Source organism: Pantherophis guttatus, chromosome 3 (genome assembly GCF_059756535.1).
Source record: "Pantherophis guttatus breed Tessera chromosome 3, ASM5975653v1, whole genome shotgun sequence".
In the NCBI taxonomy this organism is placed as follows: domain Eukaryota; kingdom Metazoa; phylum Chordata; class Lepidosauria; order Squamata; family Colubridae; genus Pantherophis; species Pantherophis guttatus.
Genome location: NC_142065.1, coordinates 47,491,985 through 47,505,854, shown reverse-complemented (window position 1 = coordinate 47,505,854; position 13,870 = coordinate 47,491,985). Strand labels below are relative to the sequence as shown.

Below are 13,870 nucleotides of genomic sequence, written 5' to 3'. Positions count from 1 at the left end.
TAATTAATTCTCTATGAAATGTATATGAATTTGCCAAATAAATATTTAAAATAGTAAATTTTCATCAATTAAAATTATTCATCAGTAGTAATTCTTCTCCTAGTTTCTCTTAAACCACCTCTGATCCTAGTATTCACCCATAGTTAAAAACTATTTATACTAACATGGCAATTGTTTTACAACAAATTTTCATGGATGATTTAGGCCTACTCTCTTTTGAAAGTATTTAGTGAATGGCAAAGTAAACACAATCCTTACTATAATGTGCTCAGACTTCTTGCCCTTTTGCCCATCAGTGCAAGTGACTAAGTAGAAGTGAAACTGGACAGGAGAACTAGAAGCATGCTCCTAGAAATCAGTATCAGTTATACACAGATGTGAAAATCTTGGGATATTTGAAATAAATGTGCCTGAATACACCTTGCTGTAAAAACTTTGCAAAAAGATGGGTTGTATTGTGCGGTGTCCCCTATAGTAACCTAAAGTATAAATGTGCTTTAAATGCACAGAAGGCAAATAGGTGTTTTTTTCAGAGAGAGAGAAAAATATCTATTTCAGAATGAGTGCTGTTATTTATTGCACAATATAATTCTACATGAAATTCTAAACTATATAATTTTTTACTCTAAAGCATGTAAAATTTGTAGGAGTCAATTTTTCTGCAACATAAAGGACATTGACCTGTAATCTTTGCGGTTTGATATTTCTACATTATTCAGTATTAAAACCCAATTGTTCTGTCTCCTGGCTTTCTATATAAGTTAGACCAGTGGTCCCCAACCTTTTTATCGCCGCGGCCCGCTGAGCGCGCGCAGGGGTGGGGGCACGGCCCAGGAGCTTTTGCGCACGGCCCATTGCGCACGGCCCAGGAGCCTTTGCGCTGCAGCGTTCATGTCCCCCGGCCACTGCGCGGCCCGGTGCCAGGTACTCCACGGCCCGGCACCGGTCCGCGGACCGGGGGTTGGGGACCACTGAGTTAGACTATAACCCATCTGGAGGGCCTCAGGTTATGAAGCATAATCAAATCTGATAAACCAAGTATAGGTATCCTCAGTTTTCAACAACAGGTTATTCATTCAACAAATTCATGTATATCCTTTCAATTTTGAACTTTCAAAAAAACTGTCTAGGATCCGGCCATAACTTTTATCATTGGGGGGGGGGTTGTTTTAAATGAGAACAAATTAATTATCTTTCCTTGACTCATTGCTTATCTCAGCATTTTGCACTATATACTTAAAATAATTACAATGTCATAACCAAAACTGTTGTATTTAGCAAATATTCATGTTTTTTTTAAAATTTTTATTTTACCTGGCTTTTGATGCCTTTTTGTCAAACTCAGTTTTCACAATATTAAGGTACTTGTACAATCTGTGCCAAAGACAAGGCTTGGGGAGACTCCCATTGGTGTGAATCCTGTGCATTTTGGCCATCTCCTGGGCTACTAGCCTAAAATAAATCACAAAGAATGAACAAATCAAGAGCAATACACTATTTTTAATGTAGCAAAAGTGGGAGCTAGTTTCATGTAGTAGCTGGACAAGACATGGGAGATTGGGAGCTTTAGTTGTCCCTTATCCCTGGAAGCTGGCTGGCTGACTTTAGGCCAGTTCCTCTTAGTCCAAGACAATGGGCTATTGTGGGGAAAACAGGAGGAAGTAATATCCTGTATGTTACTTTGAGTTCTACAAATTAAAACCACAACAGATGAATTAGAACTGCATACAAAAGATAATTTGGGGATTCTGAGCTTCGTTGTTTTCTTGCAAATGTTTCATTACCAAACTAGGTAACAATCATCAGTACTAATTTGGAAAACCAAGCCAGATCTGAATTAATTTATTTTTGTTTATTTAAACAGTTTGTCTTCAAATTTCCCTTAATTTTGCATATATAAAAAAAGAAACACGAATATATCTCCAGTTCATTTTCTGACACCTGAAATGGGCCCACAAAAATCAGCAAATATTGTACTCTACTTTCTGTATCCCAGTTCCAATAAAACTAGCATGACAACAAATCTTACTTAATACTCTGGATAGATGGATGCTCTACATCCATTGGGGTGTACAGAACATTCCCCAAATTTAGCATATGGGATCTCTGATCCAAGAGAACATTATACAAAATATTGTTTTAAATATGCAAATTATTTTCTAATTACATACCAACACAGGAGAATATTGTGGCTCAGGGTTGAAAGGAGAGGTCCTTGGTGCTCTCCGAGTTTATTTGTTTTCTTGCAGACATTTCATTATCCAAACTAGGTAAACATAATCAGTGCTAGTGATTGTGCTAACTACAGTACCATGGTAATTGATCAAAATTATGTGGTATTGGAATTCTCACAGTATTATTTTGGGACAGTAGCTTTCTGATTTACTTACTTTTAAAACAGCTTTCCTTAATCTAGTACCTCCAGAAAGATGTGATAATGACATCCATAATCTCCAGCCTGTATTAATCTCCCTTGCGATAATGGGAAACATAGTTCAACCTATCTAAGGAAAAATCACTTTAGGAAAAAAATCTGTAAAAGAAACCCTCCTTGTGGTCTCCTGTGCAACTGATTTGAAGATCAATAAATGATCTAAATAATTTCCCAATTGTGTTTCCCATTAAATGAAAATGAAGTTTAAGCATCTTCACTGAATTTCAAAACATGCAACAGCTGTAGCCCTTTTTATTCATTCAATTTTTTTACAGCAGAAAACCTCTGGGGAAAAAGGGGGTCTTTGGTGGGCTTGTATTCTGCCACGGAGGCAAAAAAGATGGACACTGAAACACTGTTACACAAAAGCTATGAGACAGTCCTGAGCATCTCTTATTTTCTGTATTATCTCTAAGACTTTTTTAGTTGGGAATTGAGTAATACTTTAGATATAACACCACAATAGCACTATGGGGCCAAACTAAAAGCAGGGAGCAATTAATAATAACCATCAGCTTTATTTATAGATTTGAGCAAGGAAGTACACATACCTGAACATACTTGGCTCACGGATATGTTCTGGTCCCAGAGCTTTCCCTGACATGAATTCATAGCAGTATCCATTCTCAAAAGTGCAGAAGAGGTTGGGGGCACAGCCGTTGTCCTGAAGGACTTGGAAATTTCTCAGCTCATTGGCTCGATCCACAATAAGTTCTGTTTTCCTGCCATAGACCCGCACTAGGACTGCATCTCTCATATTCTCATCTGTGAAACAAGCCATTAGCTTGTTGGTGATGCCTTCAGTGAAGAGCTTAGACAGGGAAAAAGAGAGAGGCAGGCTGAACAATCACAGTTGCTCTTAAAGGACAGTCCAGTATAACATTCAGCCATCTGTGGCTGTGCATAAGATGTGAGAAGCCTCAAATTTTGTTTTTGCATTATATGTGAATGGGTCATTATGGGTTATTCAACAAACCATGGATTTAAAAATAAAAACTACCCTTGGTTTTATGTTATATATGAACCAAGCCAAAGAATAAGAAACAGGTGTCCCAGTTTCACTTGTTTTGTTGTAAAAGAATACATTTGGGAGAAAGGTTTCACAAAATATATTGTGAGGTGTCAGTTGTAACAACTAAAAAAATTGTTATTGCTATCATGTCTTGGACCTTCCACCCTTGAAAATAGATGTTGAAGACTCTCTCTGTTCCTCCTTCCCCCTTTGATGGTTGCCAACCTTCCTGGCAGCTAGGTTGCCACTTTGTTAGTTTCATTCTTCCTAGCTATAGACCAGGGGTCCCCAAACTTGGCAGCTTTAAGACTTGTGGACTTCAACTCCCAGAATTCTCCAGCCAGCTATGCCAAGTTTGAAGACTTCTGCTGTAGACAGTGCTCTTGCATAGTCCAAGCCCCTTCAATTGCTAAGCTAGTGTATGTTAACAAGAGTTGAGAACAATAACTGAAGGACATTTACTGCATATGTCTGGCCTAGCTTCTACAGCCTCCAAATGTATTGGATGCCCATTCCTTATGTTAAGGATAGGAGCAGTCTCAGAAAGATGATCAAAGATGGAGATCATGGCAATGCACACTTTGGGACCATATAGTGAGGGTGTTCGTCTGTTTATCTTTTGAGGTTATACAATGAGAAGGCAGTTTAATATAATAAGATAGGGAGACTGTAGTACATTGGGCTAGGTTGGGCTACTAAGCAGCTGTAGTTCAACAGCACTTGAAGAACTACAGATTTCCCATTCCTGGTTTAAAATACTTAAAGCAAAGTTATAATGATTATTCCTAATCAATTATAGACAATTCACTGGGCATCCTTGAGCCAGCTGTCAGTTGCTGCCTTAGCTTAATGAACTTCACAAGATTGTTTCAAGGGTAAATGAAAGGAGGGAGGAGAATACGAATGCAACCTATAGTTCATTGGAAAAAATCTGAGTTACATATGCAATAAATACATTGGACTTGGGAATTTAACCTGGGACTTAGCTCTTGTAAACTGAAACTTGGATAAAAAAGAGATGTGCAGCATATTCTATTGAAAATAAGAATCTATATTTTATAGTTGCATGAAAATCAGTAAAGCAGCAAATAAGGGGAGGAAAAAGGAAAATATGGTATACCGAAAACAGCTAGTTTAACAGTGCTATGGTACAAGCTGAATGAAAAGATGGATTAATATTACTGTCACTAATTCTTGTCCTTTGATAATGTCACAGATGATGCAAGTCTAATTATAATATACAAACTGCATGGTACTCTTAAAAAAAAACAACCCCAAGCTCAGAATGATGTGTCATGCAGCATGCTTTAGAATTTACAAAGGCTGCATGCATTTTAATAGAGTTAACTTCATAGGCTGGAAAGGGAAATGTGGATTTCCGAAACAGCCATGAAACAAGTCATTATTTTCCCTGCTCACTTGCACTACGGTGCAGAATGGACTATCCCAGCAGCTCTCCTTGCGCAAAACTTGAATTTTATTCAAACTGCATTATTATTGTGAAAAGCATTACTTCTACAAGTGAAGAATTCTTTTCAGCACACTTTTGAATATTTGCATCATGAAATTGGGGCAGAAAACAGAACATTTGGAATTGCAACATGCATATTTTTATTTTTATTAATTTGCACAAGAACCTACCATTACATGTTAGAATTAAAAATTTGCAGAATATACAACAGCAAAACTGAAAGGAGTATAAGCAGTCACTGCACTTGCTTTATTTTTAATATAAAGCAACTTGGCAATCACTCTGCACTGAGAAACACGATTAAAAAAACACCCAATTCAAACCTGTAGTCGACTCTTAATGGGAATTTATGTGCTTCCTCTAACTTACAATGAATTAGGATAAGGAGAATTCTTTTGTATTGTACAGCAATATGAAAATGCAGATTCAATGCATTTTATGTTCAAACTTTGAATATAACCATAAAGCAAGCCGAGTGGCCCTGGGTCCCAGATCAATGGAGACGTCTCCATTGAGGATGCTTGCTGTGCTGCTTGGACTGCTTTTCACAAGCAAACAGAGGGCTTAAAAAAAAAAAAAAACTGTCCCTAATTTGGCTGGTTGCCTGAACAGATGGATTTTTCCTTTTTCTATTGTTTATAAAACAAGCCGCTAGACTTCCATGTGTTTCTGAGTCCACAGGATTGGCCCAGACCAGTGTTTCTGTTTCTCAAGCTTGGCAACTTTAAGATATGCAGGCTGGGGAATTCTGGGAATTGAAACCATACACTGTATCTTAAAGTAGTCAAGGTTGAGAAACAATGGGCCCAGAAAATAAGGATAAATGGAGAGTTCTCAGATTGAAGGAATGATCAAACTAGGCTGGGTCCAGTAAAGGAAGTTAGTGCTAGAGATAGTCAGTGGGCCCAGTTTAATCTTGATACAAAACTGCTCACAAAAAGCAACTGGGAAGATATCCAAAAGGATCTGTCTAATGGTGAATGGGAACCACAATGACAAATGTCACTGCTGTAGTTTTTCACCTGTGGGCCTCCTTATGGCCCCTAGCTGAGAACTGCTGGGCTACAGTCCCAGAGACAATAACTGCATTTGGGGCTTTTAAATAGGGATGAAAGCAGATAAGGGATTGATTGATTGATTGATAAGACTTATATGACTGTCTATATTTAGATACACAACTCTGGATGTACAACAAAAGCCAAAAATAAACTCTAAACCTGGCACCTAACCCATCCTTTCCTGATGCATCCGACAATATCAGACTGACTCTAACCTCATTTTACCCAATACTTGGGAGAAGAGTTGGCACTTTACATATTTCCAGATGGCTAAGAGGTGGAGCCTGCTTGTTCTCATGGGGAAGGGGCATTCCACAGGGGAGGGGCTGCTATGGAAAAAGGAACACTTCCTAGGTCCCAATAGATGGCAACATTTAAGAGAAGGGGCCTGCCCACCCTATCCAACCTGATGGAAGTGTAAACACTTTTGCCCAATATAAAAAATGTGAATACATTTGTACAAGCTTTTACAAGCTATTCTTTCTTTCAGAAATGGTAATTAAGCTAAATTCGAGGAGATTCAGGGCCAATTAAAAAGAAATACTTTTCTACATACAACTGAAATTTGCTGCCATGTAAATTTAGTTCACTCTGACCGACACCCCTTGAGATTTTTAAAGGGGGAATTATACAAATTTGTGGAGGACTGAACAATCTACAGCTAGTAATCTTGATGGTTGTTTTTCACCTCCTGTTCACCAACAGCACATCTTAAAAACAGCTGCTAGAAAACAACAAGAGAAGGAGGTTATAACTTTGTCATTGTATGTGTATACACAGTATACCCATACAACGAAGTTCACTTAACACCCAAAGACCAGGTCCAACACACATAACAATCCCCAAACCATGGCAGTGTTACAGTCTCAGGTATTTCTCTTATGTTACAGATAAGTAGGATGTATAACCCAGATGGCTTTTTAGTAGAATCTCAACATCCAGCCCAAGGAGCTTCACATCAAACAGTAGTTCAGGTGCATAACCATGCGACAAGGATAAAGCAGGAAATAAATCCATACCACAAGTCATTTCACACAGCCCTCCCACAAAACCCATGATATCGTCTAGAAAACCTACACACACACACACTTCATAATGAGTAAGAAATTAACAGGATCTGAGAGAGGAGAAGGGTCTGGTAAAGTCGGGAAGAATCCATTTTGCTGAACTTCAAGAAACAGAGCATCAAATGATTTCTCCTTCTCATATCTTATCATAAACAAAATCTAAAAATCTCATTGTTCAGACTTGATCAGCAAAAGTCCATTAAGGTTTATCAGAGATAACATATCTCTTTTAACCTTGACCAAATAAACCAACTTTATATCCTTCCTTTTACTTCTAACAATCTTAATCTTTAGTCCTTTCAAAGAACATTTTAGAACTTGATTTCTTTTTATTTATTTTTTGTTGTCCCTTCTCACAAAGTTCTTTAACAAGTCTTTTTTGTAAATTCAGTATAGGAAAGCTATTCAGATTATTCTTTTGGTTTGTTATTTGTATACCACTTTTAATTATTAAGACATGAATCAGATTCATTTCTATATCCAATGAGCATGTTTTTCTATATCATTCTTTAACTTGTAATTTTAAAATCCACTTTCAGGTACTTTCAATCTTGTCCAGTAAAACTTGTTTTTTGACATAACACCTTTTAAACCCAGTCTATCTATAATGGCAGATAATATTTATATTAATTTCTGGGTCCATTGTTCACATATAAAATCCAATGTTAAAGTATTTTGCTCCATTCTATATTAGTAAGCCTAATTTAAATGTTCTTTTCCTTTAATTGTAATATTTAGTTCCTTCTAGTTCCTTCTAGCGGCCAACCTTTGAAGTTTCATCCTATTTTTTTTTTATGAATTCAAAACAACATTTTCCCAAGGGAAGGATTCTCATAATTAATTTCAAAATCTTAATTTAAATCCATCTGGACCCTAGTCTGCTTATAACTTTTCAAACTCATTCTAATCAGTCTTTTGCTGTTTACCCCCCATTCCCCAGAATTTTAAAAAATTCTTAATTATATTTAAAACTTTTCTTGCTGAAGGAAACTCATTCACTGTATCAAATTTGCCATTCTGAAGGTTCGTAATAGTTGAAAAAAACAGTTAATTTCCAAAAGTGATTAGAAAAGCATGTGAACCTAGTACCCTTTAGAAAGAGGCTGAACTGTGGTTAGGACTACAATGGTATTCCCTTGTCTCCCAGAGGTCTGAATCTGCTGGAGCAGATGCTGTTGGAGCAGATGCTGTTTGGCAGTCTTCTTGTGAGGAGCAACTGACTCTAGCACTTGTTAATGATGCCATTCCTATCCTTGTCTGGAGAGGAATTCACAAAGAGCTGGTCCATTCACTGCTCTTCATTCCACCATGGTCATTGACTCTGCTCTCAAAAGAGCCAACTTTGGTTCACTATTTCTTCCTTGAAAGTCACTCAGTTTCTCATTTAATATTGGTGAGTGACTTCCTTATATATTTTATTTGCTGCTAAATACTCTGCACCTTATAAAATAATAATTTCAAGCCAACAGACAAGCACCTACCAGTAACATTCAAGCAGACAAGCACCTGTCTTGCTTCAAGCAGACTTAACAATTGTCAATAACAAACACAAAAAGTCTGAGTAGTGGATGTGATAGAACTTGGAGACACAGCAGAAGAGAAAGAACTGGAGAAAGTCATAAAATATAAAGACCTACAAACAGAATAATTATGGCAAAAGAAAGCAAAGGGTAATAACTAATAGTAATAAGTGCCCTGGATAGAATTTTGAGCAAAGACTTAATAGGTGGTTAAAATTCAAATCCAGTCTCAACATCTGACTTAAAAAAAAATGCCAAATAACAGTGCATTTTATGTACACCAATGTAAAAACTATTGTTTCTCTCTTAGTATGGTAGTTCTGTATACTCCTTTTGCTCACTTAACATTGCTTCCCATGTCCTATTATAACTTGGTCTGTAATTATACATAAACACATGCAATTAAAGCAAGCTGCACTAATCTTATTTATTTCTGCCTCTGTCTCCCTCGTGTTCCTGTTTCTTCTCCCATGTTTTTCTATTGTAAGTTCTTTTGGGAAAGGACTTATCCCTTAATACTGTTTAAAGCATCACGAACAAAGACAATGTTTCATAAAGAATGATAACATCTCTTTGCCCTGAATCAAGCTTCAAAATCCCACCTGCTAAAACATGATGAGGAGTCAGTAGTTTTTCATATGTTGAATAACTTTTTAACAGCAGTCTCAGCTAGGATCAACAATGGTGAGGGATGATGGGATGTATATGTATATAATGTATATATATAATTATATATATAATGTATATTTGTTATATATATATATATATATATATATATATATATATATATATATATATATATATATATATATATATATATTTCTAGTTTATTGACCTTATATACCATTAAAATGGCAGAACCAAAATAAAATATAATACAATTAATAAATACTGGGATCATCAACTAGAGGTGCTAATGCTAATGGGCTTTTTGCTTAGATGAGCATGAAGTAAAAGTCCTGAATGCTGCAAGAGAAAAGTTTCTGAAATCTGAATGCTCAGGAACTTCATTTTGTCTGCGTGCTAGAGAGAAATGCTTCCAGTTTGCTCAGCTGTAAACTGGGGAAGATGAGCGGCTAAGAGACCAAAGGCTATTTTACAGTCTTCAATTTATGTAAGCTTTCAATATCTTGACTAAATTACTCTGCCCAATGCCAGTAGTTTGTGAATGCGGTCAGTGATTGCAGTAACCATACACATAGCAAATCATAGCATGTCACAGAGACAGAAAGAAGGGTTTATGATGGGTGGGCTTTTTCCTACCTCCAAATTTTTCTCATCTCCTTTGTTTTAAGGCATCTCATTTCACGCTGCCCAAACTAAACTCTTTATTCCAATTCTGCAAAAATAGGGCAAATCAAGGGTGGAAGGACAAATCTCAGGTATAAGATTTGATCTACAGACAAAAACATTGGAGGTGGGTTTAATAGGAGCAACAGCTCTGACTTCCTAGATGTAGAGTTATGTCTTCAGGGACTTGCAAAAGGCCAACATGATCAGGACCAATCTGATTTCTGGAGGAATGATGTTCCCTGGGTGCCATGACAGAAAAGGGTCTCTTCCTGGTCCTGCTAGATCAGGGGTCTCCAACCTTGGCCACTTTAAGACTTGTGGACTTCAACTCCCAGCAAAGCTGGCTGAGGAATTCTGGGAGTTGAAGTCCACAAATCTTAAAGTGGCCAAGGTTGCAGACCCCTGTGCTAGATGACTCTTTATGGGCAGGGCCTGTAGTACGCTTCTCATGCTGTACATTTTAAAAAGTGCCCATAATTGCCCACAGCACGGCATTTTGCACTAGCCTTGGTTTCTGGGTGCTCTTCAAGAACTGCTTCATGTGATAACCAAGGCATGAATGATTATAAGGAGAACCTCTAATCCAGAAAAGATGTAATTGGTGCAGAAGCCAAAGCTGTGCATGCATAGGAACAAACTATCCTAGAGAACTCATAGCCTTAGTATTTTTTCCCCTGGCTCTTTATAGATGACCTTTCCCATTTATTTTCCCACTGCTTTTTTCCATTTGATTATACCTGACAATTTATAAATTTGTAATGATCCTTCTGCCACAGACTCCCCAGGCTTGCTGAGAACCTGCTTGCTGAGGGCACCCAGCCAAATTGGGTGGACAGTCATAACCAACAAGCCTGCATCTCTTCAGAATCATATCGAACAGGGGGTCGGGATATCATTTCTCTCCAGTCAATAACAGTGATCATAGTTCCCTCCTCCTTTTTAATCTGCAGTAGCTGTTGTGGTGATCAATGCTTTTTCTATTAGCCATCTAGCAAAATATTCCTTCCAAAAATGTGCTTCATAAATGAATCTGCTGGCAGACTACAGTATCGGGAGCTACAGTGTTAGACAGAATAACAGAAGAAAAGGATTTAGGGGTGCTCATCAGATGACTGCAGAAGGAGTAAACAGTGTAGCCAGGCAACTGTGAAGACAAAACAAAATGTTGGGATTATCACTAGAGCAGGCGTCTCCAAACTTGGCAACTTTAAGATTTGTGGACTTCAACTCCCAGAATTCCTCAGCCAGCAAAGCAGGGAGTTGAAGTCCACAAGTCTTAAAGTTGCCAAGTTTGGAGACCCCTGCATTAGAGGGATCACCAGCAGGAAAGAGGAGGTATTCTAATCCTATTATATAGGGCTTTAGTCAGACCCCATTTGGAATACAGTTCTGGAGACCTCACTAAAAAAAAATATTGATAAAATTCAGTAAGTCCAAAGACCAGCAAGAAAAACGTTGCTCATCTCCAGACATGTAGGACAGGTCTGTAGGACAAAACGTATCAGGAGAGATTGGTGGAACTGAACATGTGCAGCCTGGAGAACAGAAGGGAATGGGAGGGCACGATTGAAACTTTTAAATATATTAAGGGTGTGCATAAGTTTCTAGATGGTAGTAGTTTCAATATTAAGCAACTATCAAGAATACAGGGGCATAACCTCAAACTGACAAGAGGGAGGTTCAAAAGTAATATTAGAAAGTATTACTTCACAGAAAGAGTAGTGGAAGCTGGGAACCAACTTCAAGCAGAGAGGGTGAGTCAAACATCAGTAACTTAGGATAAATACACGTCTATCATCTTGCAAAAATTAATAAATAAATAAAATAAAAATAATGAATAAATCAAATTTAAAAAAACACACAAACAAACAAAAAACTCAAACGGCAGACTCAATGGACCACTAGGACTTTTTTTGCCCTCAGTTTTCTATGTTTCTATGAATAGGTGAATCTTTTTATCTTAGTATTTACAAGATATTAGGATTGGGAATTACAGCAGGTAATGATGCTGTAGCAATCAATGTGATACTTGATGCTGCTGTAATCTGGTTTGCAACTGCTCAGAAGTTTTCTTTCCCAGATAAAGGGTTTCTTCTCTACCTTGCTCTTGGGTACTGGAGAAAGTCTTTCAAATTTGTCTTGTGTTTCTAAATTTATTTTAAGTGGACCCTGCCATAGCATGAGAATAATGCTAGGAAGAAGAAGTGTGCAATAGAGCCAAATATCTGTAGCTCGGGTGTAAGATGAGGGTGAAGGTTCATTCTCTGAGCTTGTGGGTTGGTTTCTAAATGTTTCATAACCAAGCTAGGTAACATCTTCAGTGGAGTTTAGGGTATGTCAGTGTCAGTGTTCTTCTGTATGTAAGGGATTTGTGTGAACAGTAGGTCTTGGGGTGGAGAGGTCACATCACAAAACCATCACAAAACCCTGACCTGATGAGACCTTCGCCTGATGGGACCTCACCATCAGAAGACTGTCCACACAAAGCCTTTATAAACAGAAGAACACTGACACTGACATCCCTTAAACTCTTCTGAAAATGTTACCTATCCTGGTAATGAAACATTTAGAAATCAACCCACAAGCTCAGAGAATGAACCTTCACCCTCAAGAAGAAATGTTTCTAAGTTTATTTTATTGTAGTGGTGGAGGATGGTTTATGCTTCACTTCATTCAATCACTCAAAGCATCCCTGGCTGCCACCACACTTCCCAATATGAAAATGGTCTCCATGGGTTGATGATGTGTTCCTTGGGGATCTGCAGCACGGAAAGCCAGAGTGGCTGAAGACCAAAGAGATAAGCAAAAAAATGATAGATTGGACAGTTCACACTGCCCACCTCCTAACTAAACAAATGCAAGAGTAGCATATTTTATTTTATTCATAAGAACATGATTAATGTTATTTCTTGTTCTAAAAGAAATGATGAAAGCAAACATCTCTTCTTCATACTGAATTAGAACCGGTAGAAAAAAAATAGAACCAGTAGAATTCTCTGCATGACACCAGGAAAGGGTTTATTTTCACTTTATCACAACGAAGTGAGCTTTCCCCAAAGGTCTAAGTCCGCATCTGCCTTCCTCAATGGCATTCTGAATACAGCAACATAGCTGCTCAGACTCCAGGGACTTAGTGAAATGGAAGCTTCCCAGAGACCTTCAGCTACACTTGTTTATTACCAAATGCCAGGAGGAGGAGGAGGAGGAGGAGGAGGAGGAGGAGGAGGAGGAGGAGGAGGAGGAGGAGGAGAAGAAGAAGAAGAAGAAGAAGAAGAAGAAGAAGAAGAAGAAGAAGAAGAAGGAGAAGAAGGAGAAGAAGGAGAAGAAGGAGAAGACAAAGACATATACCTGAACTTCAGCAGGCCCAAGTATATTGCTCACTGTAGTAGAAGCCCATCATTCTTCAACCCCTAATTAAGGTGTTGCTTATAGTATGCATGTCTCTAAAGCATCCCTCACCTTTTTTGGCAGTATAAAACACTGAAATAATAAATCACCCATCATCTGCTGCACATCCATATCTGCTGCCTGACAAGCCACCCATGTAAGGCAATGGTTGGTTTGGCCTTTTCAAAAGCTCATGGTGGTAGAGGAGGTATCTGGGGCTCACAGAAGGGGCTGGAGAAGAGCCTTGCTTTGAACCCAGTCACATTCTTGGAAATGGGTGTAGGGAAAAAAATGGGTCTTCAATATGGAGAAAAATATCTCAATTGATTTCCAAACTGACCTTGCCCATAGCTACTTAAAAGTGAGGATAGTTCTATAATCCAGGTTTAACGCATTGTATACCACCCTGAGTCTCCGGAGAAGGGCGGCATATAAATCAAATAAAATAAAATAAAAAAAAGTAAATCAAATGTGTTTTTCTTAATTATAGATTATTCAGCATAGCTATCCATGTGCCCAACATGTAAAACTACTTAAAACTATGAGTATATGCACAAAGTTGCAATCTTGTGAAACTGTGTCATTATATGCTTTGAGTCAGGGACTCTGTGTATTGTATTTAACATAA

At 37.9% G+C, this 13,870-nt stretch overlaps 1 protein-coding gene across 5 annotated transcripts in view; it reads right to left on the bottom strand.

Annotated features, from left to right (window-relative positions):
- ETNK2 (ethanolamine kinase 2) overlaps nucleotides 1-13,870 on the bottom strand; it is a 29,017-nt gene that overhangs the window by 13,351 nt on the left and 1,796 nt on the right. For all 5 annotated transcript variants that reach the window (XR_015733049.1, XM_087889489.1, XM_034414497.3 and 2 more), the window contains exons 2-3: nucleotides 2,986-3,245; nucleotides 1,315-1,452 (exon numbers count right to left, since the gene is read on the bottom strand). Coding sequence is in view for 4 of the 5 variants with exons in the window: in XM_087889489.1 (XP_087745615.1) it covers nucleotides 1,315-1,452; nucleotides 2,986-3,245 (398 nt within the window). In the remaining variant the exon portion in view is untranslated. The remainder of the gene's footprint in view (nucleotides 1-1,314; nucleotides 1,453-2,985; nucleotides 3,246-13,870) is intronic.